Source organism: Dasypus novemcinctus, chromosome 5, assembly GCF_030445035.2.
Source record: "Dasypus novemcinctus isolate mDasNov1 chromosome 5, mDasNov1.1.hap2, whole genome shotgun sequence".
Classification (NCBI taxonomy): domain Eukaryota; kingdom Metazoa; phylum Chordata; class Mammalia; order Cingulata; family Dasypodidae; genus Dasypus; species Dasypus novemcinctus.
The window spans coordinates 157313762-157330625 of NC_080677.1; the positions used below are offsets into that span (position 1 = coordinate 157313762).

Here is a 16864-nt window from a genome sequence, read left to right on the forward strand (position 1 = left end):
CTGGCATGTAATAACTCTGCAGACTTATTTCTCATCACCAAACTCAGCATACCCGGTTCTCAAACTATACCACGCTCCTTGCATCCCCTCTTTTGATGCCCACTATACGATCCTTTCTCTTTGTTCCTGTTGCCTTAAATGCCCCTTATTTATGCCCCAGGGTCTATCTATATAACTTAGATACTCCTGGTGAAGTTTGGATAGTGATTTACATTGAAGATTAAAATACTGATATCTTGCAAACCTTCAATCAATAGTGTATGGTAAATCTTCATTGCATAAATTAAGACAAGTTATTTCACAGACCACATGAGAATGTCAATGTAAGTTTACCTTATAAATCAACTAGATTGTCCTTTCTATCTGTACTGTTAATAGGGTGCCCTGTAGCTTCACCTGAAGTTGTACGCCTGGATAAAATCAGACATTTGGGTTGAGTAGTTTATAATATGTTTTTACTATATATTGGTCTATTTCTTGTCTACTCTGACTGAATCTTGAGTTAGCCTAACTGCCGTATATAAATATAACCATGCCTCCATCTAAGGTTGTTTGCATGTTTCTCAAGCTCTGGAATGAAACCAACCTAATTGACTTCCTATTGTCTGCCTGGTTATGTGGAAGTGGCAGTCCCAGGGTTTGAGCCCATTGCTGATTATCTAGTCCATGCCCTTTCAACATTCCCAGGCTACATACAGAAGGCAAACTCTGCTACTCTAAGGTTGACCCCTGATTCTGTTTTGTCATTTTGAAGGGTATCCACTTAATTACAGTCATAAAACCCCCAAATAGAGAATTAATTTAAATTTGTCCCATAATTTTTCATGCCTATTTAGGGAAGGTGTTTCTTTTACTACTTCCCATATTGGGAGATGCTTATGATTACATCAGACTGTCCTTAAGGGACAGTATAATGAGGGCCTTGTCATTGTGTCAGTGACCACAGATACTAATATTTGTGCTGGATTGTGTTCTCTCTTTCGGGTAGACCTTCCTGCAGCTGGCTTGAATACACTCATCTTTAGCATGGGCATTTTTTTCATAGGGGAAAGAAAAGATTGATTATGTTTGATTTGCATATTCTCCTTATGTAGTGAAAATTTTGGAGTAGATGTTCTCTAAGACCCACCTATAGTATTTGGTGGCTGTAATGATGACTGAGTAACTTCCACTTAATATTTACTGAGAACCACTAGTTCCCATGCCAGGTACTGTGCTAAGCCCTGGGACGCCGTCCCCCATAGCCTCAGGCTTTTGCTTAAATGTCACTGTCCCACGGAGGCCTGTGCCCCTAACTTCCTATGTTTCCCCAATCTGCTTTATTTTTCTCCAGTCACTTATTAACATTTAATATAATATATAGGTTACTCTTCCATTTGTTTATTTTTATCTCTTTTCCAAAAAAGAATATATACTCCAAGAGAGCAAGGTTTTTATTTGCTTTCAAGATTGAAAACTCCCCAGTGTCTCAAAAATGTGCCTAGCATGTGGTTGGTACTCAATCAGTATTTACTATATGAGCGAATAATTTCTCTGAGAAAATGTTTCTAGGGTCTTTTTATTCAAGATTTTTTTTTTTTTTATTTGTTTCTCTCCCCTTCCCTGCCCTCCCAGTTGTCTCCTCTCTGTGTCCATTCTCTGTGTGTTCTTCTGGGTCTGCTTGTATTCTTGTCAGCGGCACCGGAAATCTGTGTCTCTTTTTGTTGCATCATCTTACTGCATCAGCTCTCTGTGTGTGTGACACCACTCCTGGGTGGGCTGTGCTTTTATTTGCACAGGACAGCTCTTCTTATGGGGCACACTCCTACGCGGAGGACACTCCCGCGTGGCACAGCACTCCTTGCGCACATCAGCACTGCGCATCGGCCAGCTCCACACGGGTCAGGAGGCACTGGATTTGAACTCCGGACCTTCCGTGTGGTAGGCGGACACCCTATCCATTGGGCTAAATCTGCTTCCCTCTAGAGTCTTAATAATCATATGGCTTATACCAACTCTGAATGTATAGATATCCTCTTTGTATTTTACTAAGACCAAGGACATCTGGAACATACCAGATCTTTCTAGAGGTGGCATGATCACATCTTTTCTCCAAGTTTGATCTCCTATAGACTCCTGTAGAGTAAGACATAGAATATAAACAAAAACCTTGAAGATTTTTTAAAGGTAAAATTCTTTCTCAGAGTTTTTCGCAAAGATGATTATTTGGTTCTGACATATATCTATGTTTCCACTTCTACTGAAATTCCAACTTGGTTTTAAAACCTATGGATTTCATTTGCATCCTTTAATGCTAGTTTAGGAATGTCATGTTCTTTTAGGCTAACCACATTTACTTTGAGTCATCGTCCTATAATACTATTTATCAACATAATTTTCAGAAAATACTGTGAATTTTTAGAAAACATGCAAAACTGTGGTTTCAAAATAGATATGCTGGCATTGCCAGAAAGAAACTCTACCATCTTAGCATGCCCAGAGTGTGGGTGCCAGTTGTTAGTATTTGCTCATGTGCCCTTAACTGTCAGGCGAGCCAGCCAGGCTTCTGACCAGTCCTGGCAAATGTTAATGTAACAAAAGAAACCGAGCGATCTAATAAGCAGCTGCATCTTTTTGGTCTGTTTATTTTAATAACCAGAATATGAAAATGGATTCATTTTTCTAGAACTATTATTCAGCCAGGCAGAGTGACCGCTATAATAAATTGAAGATTTTTAAAACAGATAATTCACTTTTGTTTTATAATGTCCAGGAATCAATGTAAAATTCGATTGCTGTCAACACAGGAGGAGCTAGCATACTCCTGGAAATGAATTCAGAACATGCTAATCAAAGAAACTACTTGTGCAAAAGCCGGTAGACCAATTTTGGTAGTGTAGATTAATACCACCTGTAAGTCTACCACTGTATATGCAAAAAGCAATAACGTTGTAAAAAATTTCTGTGGAAATGCATTTTCAACTTAGGGACAATGTCAAATGAAAACTTATTCTGGTTAAATTTAGAATTTGAACCTGGACTTGGCAAATATGAGGTTTAAAACTGAATGTCTATTCAAGTCTTTGGCCCATAGCTTAATTGGGCCATTTGTCTTTTTATTGTTGAGTTTTAGGATTTCTTTCTGTATTCTGGGTATTACCTTAGCAGGTATGTGGTTTCTAAATATTTTCTCCCATTTTGTAGGCTGCCTTCACATCTTCTTGGCAAAGCCCTTTGAAGCACACCAGTATTCAGCTTTAAAAAAGACCCCATTTATCTATTTTTTTCTTTCGTTGCTCGTGCTTTGGGTGTAAGGTGTAAGGAATCACTGCCTACCACAAGAGCTTGAAGATGCTTCCCCATGTTTTCTTCCAGTTTAATGGTTCTAGCTTTTACATTTAGTTCTTTGATCCATTTTGAGTTAATTTTTGTATGAGGTGTGGGATAGGGTCCTCTTTCGTTATTTTGGATGTGCGTATACAATTCTCCCAGCACCGTTTGTTGAAGAAACTGTTCTGTTCCAGCTGAGTAGACTTGGCAGCCTTGTCAAAAACAATTGACTATAGATGTGAGGGTCTGTTTCTGAACTCTCAATTCAATTCCATCAGTCAATATGTCTACCCTTAGGCCAATAACATGCTGTTTTGACCATTGTAGCTTTGTAATATGCTTTAAAATCAGGAAATCTAAGTCTTCCAACTTTGTTCTTTTTTAAGATGTTTTTAGCTATTCAGGGCCCTTTTCCCTTCCAAATAAATTTAATAATTGGCTTTTCCATTTCACAAGGTAGGCTGTTGGAATTTTTATTGGGATTGTGTTGAATCTGTAAAACAGTTTAGGTAGAACTGACATCTTAACAATATTTAGTCTTCCTATCAATGAACACAGAATGTCCTTCCATTTGTTTAGGTCTTCTTTGATTTCCTTTAGCAATGTTTAATAGTTTTCTGAGTACAAGTCCTTTGTATTTTTTGGTTAAACTTATTCCTAGATATTTAATTCTTTTAGTTAGTATTGTAAATGGAATCTGTGTCCTAATTTCCTTCTCAGATTGTTCAAAACAACTCTATAGAAACTACTGAATTTTGTGTGTTGATCTTGTATCCTGCCACTTTGCTGAACTTTATTGCTCTAGTAGCTTCATTGTAGATTTTTTGGGCTTTTCTAAATATAGGATCATATCATCTGCAAATAGTGAAAGTTTTACTTCTTCCTTTCCAACATGAATGCCTTTTATTTCTTTGTCTTGCCTAATTGCTCTGGCCAGAACTTCTAGCACAGGGTTGAGTAACAGTGGTGACAGTGAAAGTGGGCATCCTTGTCCTGTTCCCAGTCTTAGAGGGGAAGCTTTCAGCCTTTCACTATTGATGTTGGATGTGGGTTTTTCATATATGCCCCATATCATGTTGAGGAAGTGCCATTCTATTCTTACCTTTCAAAGAGTTTTTATCAAGAAAGGATGCTGGGGGAAGCAGACTTGGCCTAGTGATTAGGGCGTCCGCCTACCACATGGGAGGTCTGTGGTTCAAACCCCGGGCCTCTTTGACCCATGTGGAGCTGGCCCATGTGCAGTGCTGATGCGTGCAAGGAGTGCCCTGCCACCCAGGGGTGTCCCCCACGTAGGGGAGCCCCACACGCAAGGAATGCGCCCTGGAAGGAGAGCCGCCCAGCGTGAAAGAAAGTGCAGCCTGCCCAGGAATGGAGCCGCACACATGGAGAGCTGACACAACAAGAGGACGCAACAAAAGAAACACAGATTCCTGTGCCGCTGACAACAGAAGTGGACAAAGAAGATGATGCAACAAATAGACACAGAGAACAGACAACCGGGGTGGGGAAGGGAAGAGAAATAAATAAATCTTAAAAAAAAAAAAAAAAAAGGATGCTGGATTTTGTCAAATACCTTTTCTGCATCATTAGAGAAAATGGCTAAAAAAGCACATGAAAAGATGCTCAACATCACTAGCTATTAGGGAAATGCAAATCAAAACCACACAAGGTATCCTTTCACACCTACTAAACTGGCCACAATTGAAAAAAAAAAGGAAAACTACAAGTGCTGGAGAAGTTGTGGAGAAATAGGAGCACTTATTTATTCACTGCTGGTAGGGATGAAAATTGTACATCCAATGTGGAAGACAGTTTGGCAGTTCCTCAGGAAACTAGTATATGACAATCCCACTTCTAATCTCAAAAGAAATTAAAGCAAGCGTACAAACAGACATATGCATACAGATGCTTATAGTGGTGTTATTCACAATTGCCAAAACATGGGAACAACCCAAGTGTCGATCAACCAATGAATGGATAAACAAAATGTGGTATATGCATGGAATATAACTCAGTTATAAGAAGAAATGAAGTCCTGATTGATGCAACAACATGGATGAACCTTGAGGACATTATATTGTATGAAATAAGCCAGGCACAAAAGGACAAATATTGTATGATCTCACTAATATAAACCAATTATAATGAGCAAACTCATGAACTTAGTATGTAGGATATAGATTACCAGGAAATAGAATAAGGATGGTGAATGGGGAGCTTATGCTTAATTTGCTCAGAATTTACAATAAGATTGATAGTAAATTGTTCAAAAATGGATAGGGGTGATAGAGCACATTATTATGAGGGTAATTAACTGCTCAATTATGCATGTGATTGTGGTAGAAAAGGGAAGTTTAGGGTCATGTATGTCAGTGAAAGGAAAGCTAGAGGATGAAACAAGGGGCTGTATAATATAGTGAACCCTGTTTTAGATGATGAATGTGGTAAATAGTACAAATGTAAGAATATAATGAACTATAACAAATGTAAGTCACTACCACACAGTGTTAATGGTGGGATGGTATATGGGATAAAACACAACTAATACAAATTATCGACTGTAGCTGGCAATATTATAAATTTTTTTTCATCATTTGTAAAAAAGATACTATATCAATGTTTAGGGTCAGGAAGAGGTGAGTATAAGGTGTATGGGATTTTGTTTTTTGCTTTTGGTTTGTTTTTTCTGTTTGGAGTAATAAAAATTTTCTAAAATTTGATTGTGGTGATAAATGTACAACCGTGTGTTTATACTGAGAGCCACTGAATGTAGTACACTTTGGATGGATTGTATGGTATATGAATAAAACTTTAATTTTAAAAATGCACATTTAGGCCTTTAACTCATCTAAAGTCCATCTTTATAAATAAGGTAGGAATAATTTAGGGATCCAGTTTCATTTTTCTACATATAAGGGCAGTTTTTCCAACACTATCTACTAAGCACTGATTTGTGGCATCTACTTTTTCATATATCGAGTTTGTATAAATAGATGGGTCTGTCTCTAAATTCTCTCCTTTTTTTAAGATTAATTTATTTCCCCCTTCCCCTCCCCTCCTTCCTCTCCCTCCCCCTTCCCCCTCCCTCTGCCTTACTGTTTTTGTGGCCTGCATCCATTCGCTGTGTGATATTCTGTATCTATTTCTCTTTTGGTCTTCTCTTCTCATTTTTCTCCTCTAGGATTCCCCCAGATTCAATCCTGGGGACCTCTGACATGGAAAGAGGTTCCCTGTCAATTGTGCCACCTCAGTTCCTGGTTTCTGCTGCGCTTCACCTTGACTCTCTCCTTTGTCTCTCTTTTTGTTGTGTCATCATTTTGCTGTGTGACTCACTTGCATGGACACTGGCTCATTGCATGGGCACTCAGCTTGCCAACACGGGCACTGGCTTGCTGCATGGAAACTGGCTCACTGTGTGGATGCTGGCTCACCACATGGGCACTGGCTCACTGCACGGGCACGCTTTCTCTTCTTTTTCACCAGGAGGCCCCAGGAATCAAACCCAGGTCCTCCCATATGGTAGGAAGAAGTCCTCTCACTTCGGCCACATCTACTTCCCTAAACGCTCTTCTTCCATTAGTCTGTTTGTTAATCCCCATTGAATTACCTTTGTGCAAAATTAACTGAGAATAAATATGAGTTCACTTCTGGACTCTCAATTCTGTTCTATGGATCTATATGCCATCCTCAGGCCATGTCCATGCTGTTTTGCTCAGAAAAAAAATGAATGTCTTTGTGTTGGCAGAGATTTTTGAATAATGGACAAAGGAGTAAGGAAAGACTATTCTGTTTCAGATCCAATTAACCAATATTCATTGGCTGCTCTTGTGTGCCTTAAGCATGGGTTGCTTAATCTCCTGCTATCAAGGAGACTATGTAATAACTGGGGAGCTAAGAAGTGTGCACATGGACCACAAGGCAGAACAAGGGTTTTTGTTGTTGTTGTTTTTGTTCTTTAAAGATTTATTTTATTTATTTCTTTCCCCTTCCCCCATTGTCTGCTCTCTGTGCCCACTTGCTGTGTGTTCTTCTGTGTCTGCTTGCACTCTCGGTGGCACCAGGAAACTGCATCCCTTTTTTGTTGCATCATCTTGATGCGTTAGCTCTCCATGTGTGCAACGCCACTCCCGGGTGGGCTGTGCTTTTTTGACGCAGGGCGGCTCTCCTTGCAGGGCGCACTCCTTATGCACGGCAGCTCTGTGCATGGGCCAGCTCACCACACAGGTCAGGAGGCCCTGGGTATTGAACCCTGGACCCTCCCATATGGTAGGTGAACCCTCAATCAGTTGAGCCATGTCAACTTCCCTGAACAAGTGTTTTGAGTCCCAGAAAAGAGTACAATGAAATTCAACAGAAGCTTGAAGGAGGGAAAAACCAGACGATTTGTGGAGGAGGTTTTACTGTAGGGTTCAAAGGATGGATTATTATAGCAAAAGATGGAGATGACACGGGCATGGGAGAAGGATTTCTATTGTGTCATGAGACAACTGTCTCCAATGAGTCTTAATGGAACCCCTGCACACATTTCTTGCAACATTTATATTAAGCTATAATGCTCTCTTTCTGTCCCTCACTTAGACTGTCATTTCCTAAAGGACAGTAAGATAAGTTATTTCTGTATGCCTAGCACTTAGTGTGTAGGAGATGGCTGTGATGGTTACTATTATGTGTCAACCTTGCTAGGCTATGGTGTACAGTTGTTTGGTCAAACACTAGTCTAGATGTTGCCATGAAGGTATTTTGTAGATGTGATGAGCATTTACAATCAATTACCTTTAAGGAAAGTATTCCCTGGATAATGTGCATGGGCCTCATCCAATCAGCTGATGACCTTGCTTAAAGAACTGAGGTTTCTTGGAGAAGAAATCTTACCTTGTGTGAGCCAATTCCTTAAAATAAATCTCTTTGTACACATGCAACCATCCTATTGGTCTGTTTCTCTGGAGAACCCTGACAGTTAATGGTCCACCAATAGGAATGGGTGGTAAAAAATAGCTCCCTGGAAATTCTAAATACTGAGCTCAGGATATGGGGTTTTATTAGTATGCAGACAATGGAAGCCATTTTGGAAAGTGACCTTTGGGTTGTGATTTTATTTCCCTCAGGGGAGTGCCCTTTCAGTTGTGAATTGTTGGGACAAATGTTGGTGGAAAGTTCTGGGTGCAATGAAGAAGAACAATGAATATCCTTGGGGCTGTCTCTCATGGAGCTATGGCAGAAGTTCTGAAAAGTCCTTTAGGAAGATTCCTTTCATGGCCGTTTGTAGAATGGGTTGTAATTGGGGAAATTGAAGACACAAAACCAAATTATTCAACGATTGCTGCAATTCCAGTGTGAAGCAGTAAAGGCCCATGTTAGGGTGCTGGCAAGGGGAACAGAGAAGCAGGGACAGAAACTTGAGTTCCTGGGAAATGAAAATCGATAGACACAGCTGAAACAGAGGGTGAGGGAGAGGGAAGAGACAGTTAAACACTAACGTTTGCTACACAAGACTTTATTAGTCCTTAGGTTTGCAACTTTTTCCACAGTGCTTTCCTCATAGGAGGCTATTACTCTGAACTGTGCTGCGTCTTCTTGTAAGATACTAGTAGGGGGCGGAGCTTCTCATCCATTGTGAGAAAGCAGCTGATAAATTGCCTAGGGTTTAGGGGGATGGTGGAGGAAAATAGATCTATTTTTGCAATTACCCAAGAATTTTTACAATGATAATTGTGAAAATTTCCCAAGGGCCCCAGAATTGAATTATCCTTTCTTGGTTGTTGCCATCCTAGTGACTTCTCTAATGATACATTATGTCCTGTGGTGTATCATTAAATATTACTGATGCAAATTTTACAGTTAAATTTGTGGAAGGGTAGGAGAGGCAACCATTCTCTATCATTCATTGCCAAACTGAGTGTGGAAAAATATACACAGAGATCCCGAGATGGCATGAATTATATTTTCATATGTTAGGCAGTAAGCCTTTTTAATTAATTTTTTAGAATATATCTTTCATTATAAAGTGCTCAGTACATTTCTCTACAGTTTTCATAAATTGAGAAATAAAACTGTTTTCTCTCAGCATGACATTGACAGAAACCTTTAAGTTTGGAAAGCTATTCAGCTAAACTGTAGGTTAAAAGTCTTTCTCAATGTACTTTTTTTGTTTTAGGTCTTTTCTTTTAAAGAGACAGTTTATATCTCACCACAGGTTATTTTCATCATCAGTTGTTTCATATGGCTACACAAAACTGACATTCTACTTGGAACCTTTGGAATAATACTTTTTTTTCCCCTGGGAAACTCATCTCAGATAATCAAGAAATGTAGATATTTTTACATCAATTTTCAAGAAAGAATGTGAATAGCATTCTAAGCCATAGTAGTTATCATATATATCTGTGCTTAAATACGACATGTGGTTAGTTCAATTTGAGATTAAAACTCAAAGGAGTTTTGATGCTCTTTATCTTTTTTCATCTGCTTTGCATTTAACATATCTTTCTGGACAAAGCCATGTTTGTAAAGGCTATTAAGTTTTGTTTGGCTTCCCTCTCAAGCACACGTTCTCGATGGACCTTATTGTGAGATTATTCTTTCTGGACTGATTGATATATAAACAGAAGACAGATGGTGTAGAGATGACTCTGATGATAATTCATTTCTCAGCTAGTCATGAAGATATTTTGATTGCAGTGTGTTTAAGTAATTATAACACAGCCTTCTTGGTCTTGCTGGGAGGAAACGCGTGGAAAACAAGTTATGTGTTATTCGTGCTCAACAAAGGAGGCACTGTGGGGCAGGGATTTTAATTCCGAATGCTAGATTAGGACTGAAGGGGTTTAAAATATGTCATGCAGCACGGTAAGTAAATTAAACATAGACCAAATAAAAAAGGTAACTACCTGGTTCGGAGGCGTAAATATTTGTTTTGGAAAGTATTTGGATGTTGCTATATGAAAGAAACCAGTATTTTTTAAATTTAGGTAACAGTTTGTGAGCGGCTAATTAAAAAAAATTATATGACTTGATTTTAATTTTATGTGAATCGTAATGATCATGCAGCTTGCTTTCTGTGTTGTGAATTTAAAACTGAAACCAGTAAATCCACCATTCAATAGTATGCTATCTCCACCCTACTTTTAAAGATTTGCAACCAACAACCAAGCAAAATGCCAGAAGGGAAAAATAATTAGAACTGGGTTGGTCTTCACTCCCTAATGACAGTTTCTATCATCATTTTTGGTTTTGAAACAGGATAATCGACCGCTTAGATGGAGTTCGTTTGTTGTGGTCATTGTTGAAAAACCCTCACCCAGATGTGAAGGCTAGTGCAGCCTGGGCTCTCTGCCCGTGCATTGAAAATGCCAAGGTAAGATGATTCCACGGTCCGCTCCTTCTAGAATTTCGAATACTACTTGGAATAAAGCAGCTAATTGCTTTTACTTATTTGTGTTGAGACTTATCTCGTGGAGAAGAGTGCTGAACAATTTTCACGCCAAAATAACTTCTGAGCAATGCCTTTTCCTAGTCAGTGCTTTCCAAGTCCACCCGGCTGATGCAGTTGAAACAAGTACCCCAGGTCAATCACGATGAAGAGAAGCTGACTGTTCTTCCCCGGTGGGTGATAGGAAAATTTGTTTGCATTTACTTGCTACCTAGCTACCTGGAGAGAGTGAAAGTGTATGTGAGATGAATGGTTCCATTGTGTACTTACAACCTGTGGGGAAAGATCATTAAGTTCTTTGTGACCTTGAAACACCTAATTTCAACAAGTCCCAGTTTCCTTATCTGTGAGTATAAATACTGTACTAGAAATGTCTAAAGTCTGCTTGAACTCTTCCTTTGTAAATTCTATTATTTTCTCTAAAAGTCTTTTTTTGTTGTTTATTGCTCTTATCTTTACTTAAAATCTGGGGATAGTTTTAGGGATTTCTCTTTAAGATCTTTGTTGCTGGAGCTATTTCTGTCTGTTAATATTTTTATCCGAAGAATTTTATTTCTACAATAAATTTAAGATGACTAAATATTCTAAATATTTGTATAAGAGGAATATTCTAAGAATAGAGCTGACATATTACAAATGTGTTAATAGAAGAACCATTATTTATGATAACAAAATAATGAAAAACCACTTAAATGTCCACCTACAAGAAAATGGATGTGTGGTAACTTTCATATCACATAACACAGAGGAGAAAAATGAATGCATTTCTGCAGTGTATTCATCAGTATAGATATGTCTCACAAACACTGAGCAAAAATAAGCAAGTTGCAGAAGTAAATGTATAATATGATTATATTGATATAAAGTGTACAAAGGTTCAAAGAGATGCAAAATTTAAACAACATTGTTTAGAGAGCAAAAAAGAAGCCTATCAGGGAAAGATTGCTACACATCCTTGAAGGATATCCACACTTGAACTAATCAGCCTAGTCCTTTGTTCATAAATACGAACATGCCAGGTTCCCATACATTAAGGATGAGTGGCATTAAAGAGACAAGCCAGGATGAAAAGCAGAAGAATTAACTTCCAAGGAAACAGAGATCATGAAAGGAGCAAAATATCACTTTCAAATTTTAAAAGTAATATCTCAGGAGCCAAGGGGGATAGTACTGTCCAAAAAGATCATTATAGAAAATATCCTTAGAGCAGGAGTTCTTAACGAGGGGTCCATGAACTTGAACTGAAATTTAAGAAAAACATTATTCTTGTGGGGATGTGTTGGTGCGGGCGTGATACATTTATTAACTAATAAAAAAGTATTAGTAAGGGGTCTGTAGTTTTTACCTGACTGGCAAAGGGGTCTGTGGAACAAATAAGGTTAAGAAACCATGTCTTAGATTAAGAAATTGACAGGCAACCTCTCTCCACATCAGAGGTGCCCAGGATCGAATCCCAGTGACTCCTAGAGGAGAGAAAATGAGAAGACAACACAGACAGAAAAAACAAAAACAAAAACCCAAAACACAACAAAACAGCAAGGCAGGAGGAGGGGAAGGGGGGGGGGGAAATAAATAAATAAATCTTAAAAAAAGAAAGTGTAGTCTTGGAAATTAAAAATATGTTTGGAAAAATAAATTGAACAGAAGGAATGAAAACTAGGATGGATATGGCTTAATAATTATCTGGAAAATGAAGTCTAAGGAATAACTATGCATTACAGTAAAAGGAAAAAGAAAATAGGCCATGAAAACACAAAAGAAAGTCAGGAGTAATTGAAATGAAGAAATGGTCCTTTTAAAATAATAACTTTAAAAGAACATTTTCTAGAATTGCTGAAGAGAGACTCTAGTCTTCAGGTTGAAAAGATCTGCTTAGTGCCAAGCAAGAAAAACAAACAAGAACATTTACTCTTAGACACATATTCAAAGTTGGTGTTCCCAAAAACTAAAGGAAAAATAAAAGTTATAAAGATACGAGAACCACATTGGCATTAGACTGAGCATCAACTGCAATACATTCTAAAAGAAAATGGAACAAAACCATGACTGTCCTTAAAGGAAAATAATTTGTATCCTGATTTTCTACTCCCTGAAAACTAATATTCAAGTGTGAGTGCAAATTAAGGACAACAGAGACATATTTCTCTTAAAAATGGTAGGACTCAAAAAAGCTTATCCACCACATTCCTCACCTGAGGAAAAAAACTTACTTCAGAATATTTTCTAGCAAAGGGTTCTATGAAAGAGAATGACTTGAGTTATAAGAAACAATGATGAGCAAATGAACCATTAGAATTTATAGTTAAATATAAATTTATGTTGATAGTATGGCTTCCAAGTTTGATCAAATTAAGAAAATTTAAAAGTCATGGCCTAAAGTGAAAAAGAACAGTGTTATCACAATAACACCTCTATCTAAACTATCTGGTGGTTCAACAAAGCATGCTAGGTAGTGAGGAGGAAATAGGTGAAAGCCTCCTGGAGAAGGATATTACAGATGCCAATTAATTCTCAGTGGTCACTGGAATTAAAAAGCCCAATACAGACTATAATATTATCATGGTTGAGATACTATTTTGTACAGATAACATTTCTTAAGTGGTGATCCTCTTTCGTGTAAATTGGTTTCTATCCTCTTGTGGCCTTTGGCTCCTTATCTGCCTGTTTGTCTATCAGGATATTTTCATGGTCGTTGTTTCTGACCAGGATTTCTCTCCAGAATATCTGAGTGGTCTCCTGGGTGGGACCACCCTTAAGCCCTAATCATGACCCAGCCTGCCTCCCTTTTTGCCCTTGGCCCACAGGGCCTGGACTCCTCCCCAAGGAGCTCCTCCTTGTTCCATTTTCCTTGACCCTTGTGTGCCCTCAGCGTGTTGCTCATGGAATTCTTCTCAGCACTCGGGAGGGACAGACAGTCATGAAGAGGCGGTCTCTGCTGGCTCACTTCTCTTGCCAGGAATTTCCTTCTCCTCCTGCATGTTGCTATCCTTTAGGGAACACGGACATTAGGGGATGTCTGAGTGGGTGGCCAGCCAGGCTTTCACAGTGGTTAGGATGAAAATCATCTGAACTTGATCTCACACGGTGGCAATGTGGATGGCGAGGAAGAGTCAACGTTAAGACATCGTTGGGAAGTGGAGTCTGAAACTGGTGAGCCATGTTGGCTGTGAGGAAGGAGTCAAAGAGGGCTTTGGGTTTTGAGGTTTTTGTTTAAACTTTGACAAGTAGAAGGTGCTGTAACCTTCCCAGACATGGGACAGGCACAGTTTTGGAAAAGATGGTGGGTTTGCTTTCAGCCAGGTAGAGAGAGATGTCCAGGTGTTCGGGTATATGGATCTGGATGCCGGGTTTCTGGACAGGGGATATGCACGTGGGAGTCAGCAGCACACAGGAGAGGCAGCATTTGGGACAGATGGTGCTGGGGGTGAGAAATGAGTGTGTGGGGGGGAACAGGAGGAGAGAACGAACAGCTCTTTCTAGAAATGTGACTGTTAAGAGAAAGAGTGTGAAATCCGGAAGATGGCTCAGGCTTAGGGAGTGAGTAATATGGGAGGAGCACGGGAATACATGTATGATACATATGTATATATGATAGAGAAACGCTTGGCTGTCATTCTTCCTTACTTTTGCAGGCACATTACTCTGAGGAGTGTAAAAAACTTCTGGAACATCCAGCAAAAGGGCAGTTCTAGAATGCATAATTCCTGAGGTCGAATCCAGTGAGAACAAAGCAAGAACACTTCTGGGGAGAAATACTAGAAGGGGTAGCTTATTTCATTCAGGCAACAAACATGTAGTTAATCTCCTTTGTATGAAGGAATATGTGTACATATGCATGAATGTATCCATCTCTCTCTCTCTCTCATCAAATCCGAAGTGAAAATTTATCATAGGGAAGTGAATGAATACCCTTAAGTGAGTTTTTAAAAAATCAAAGTCAGACTCTTCCCAACCAATAGTTGTCTAATTTAGCTAATTGTCTTGATGATGAAGACTGGCTTGTCTGATTACGACGTTTCCATAAATTGGCTTAGCTAAATATAGAGTCAAAATTTTGATTACATGTATGTGTGTGTGTGTATATATATATATATATATAGTGAGAAAATATTAATATATCTTCTCTTTTATGACTAAGTATATGATGAATATTTTTAGATGTCAGTTCAAAATAGATAAGGATACAGAGCTTTCCAAAAAATGTTCTGGGAATATGAGAACAAAAAAACTTTTGAAGGCTATTGGTTTAATATACCAGGTCTGTCCCTTGATATGCTGAAAGGGAAGGAGGGAAACTTATGCCATCTTTCCTCAAGATACTAGCCTCATTTGCAAGGCTCCTGACTTTTTTAAAAATCCTATTTTCTAGTGCCAGAAGTTAAATATTATATCAGTCTTTCTCCTTGTATTCTACAACAAAACTCATCTTCCCAAGGCCAAAGGATACTTCGGAGGCAGCATGTAATAAAAACGTCATGTGCTCAGAAAGAGAAAAGGAAAGAGAAAGTGATAGATTTTCACTTCTGAATTTGTATTTAAAATTTAAATATTAAATTATTGATATTTAAAAATTGCACCCCATTATTTATACAGATCCCAGTCAAACCATCGCCTAGGACAGTGTTGTCAAATAGAACTTTCTGTGATGATGAAAATGTATTGTCCAAATAAAGTAGCCACTAGCCACCTGTGACTATTGAGCACTTGAAATGTGACTATTTCATTATATTAAATTTTAATCGATTTAAATTTAAATAACCACTTGTGGCTAGTGGCTACTGTACTGATAGTGCAAATCAAAAATATGCAAATAATGGAGAGTTGTTTTCGTAAAGCAGCCACTGCTGGGAGTTGTAAACGCCTAGAATTAAATAACATTGCTAATGGTTACATTATGGTTCATTATGTAGATTTTAGAAAGTAAAGAAAAGCAAAAGAAAGAAAATAAAATTATCTGTTACTTCACCACTCAGCAATAACCACCATTAAGAATTACAGCTTTTTTCCTTGACAATAATGTGAATATCTGATTGTCTTTATGACTTTCTGTACACCTACCTAATTTTCTTTGGCTGTATATTTTATGATATGGCTATATTATAGTTTATTTATGTAGTTGTTTCCAGTGTTGTGAAGGGAACTGGTATAGTTCAGTGGTTGAGAGCTGCCTTCCCATGTAAGAGGTCCTGGGTTCAGTCCCCGGCCCTGATACCTCAACAAACAAACAAACAAACAAAAAACAGAGTGAAGCTAAGTGTAACAAAAATTACATTTGAACCTTTGTAGAATATTCTTTTCATATACTGAGAGATTTGAGCATAGTTCCCCAGTTTGAAGCATTTGTAATTTTGAAGTACTTACAGCTTAAAACCACACTAAGATTTTTGAGACAGGCTTATTTATTTTAGTAAGCTTTAAAGAGTGTTTTAAATTTTATTGATTCATTCTTTTCACACCTAACCAAATTAATATTTAAAATCCATGAATTGTTGATCTATTTGTTTTCCAAAATTTATACCCACGATTGATGAGAAATCAAGAACAGAATATTTTGTTTTGTATTTGCTTTAACTTTTTAATCTCTAACATAGTAATCTGAGGATTGAAAGAGCTTTTACCTCAATTTCAGCTATGTATTTAGACACAAGGAGACACAACATCTGTTACTTCCCTTGGCTGCTTTTAGGTAAGTGTGAGAGACAGCCCTAGAACAGAAAATGATGCTGGAGAGGAACATGTTATGATCTTATGAAATTAATACGATGGTATTAATAATTAGAAATTGGACTGGGCTTATATTTCCTAAGTATTTTTACATTTAAACTTTCATTTTGTCTCAAACAGCTTTGTGGCAATCCATGAATCTGACAAACAAAAATTTAGCAAATTTAATCTCTAGTCAAATCTCCTCAATTCAACAACATATATTTAGCACTGACTATGTATCACACCCTGCATTGGTACACTATTTCATTAAATTTTCTATGCCCAGTTTTTGCATATTAACATCTCTGAAAGAGGGACGTATCCTATACGTGCCTTATAAGTGTGCCACAGCTTAGAGATGTGCTCTCTTTTTTGGTGGTATATAAAATAATAGTGCCTTTGACAGTCAATCGCATTTCG

At 38.1% G+C, this 16864-nt stretch overlaps 1 protein-coding gene across 1 annotated transcript in view; it reads left to right on the forward strand.

Annotated features, from left to right (window-relative positions):
- Nucleotides 1-16864, forward strand: part of ODAD2 (outer dynein arm docking complex subunit 2) — a 171055-nt gene that overhangs the window by 85555 nt on the left and 68636 nt on the right. Inside the window, exon 18 of the mRNA XM_058297773.2 lies at nt 10549-10663. Coding sequence (XP_058153756.1) covers nt 10549-10663 — 115 coding nt within the window. The remainder of the gene's footprint in view (nt 1-10548; nt 10664-16864) is intronic.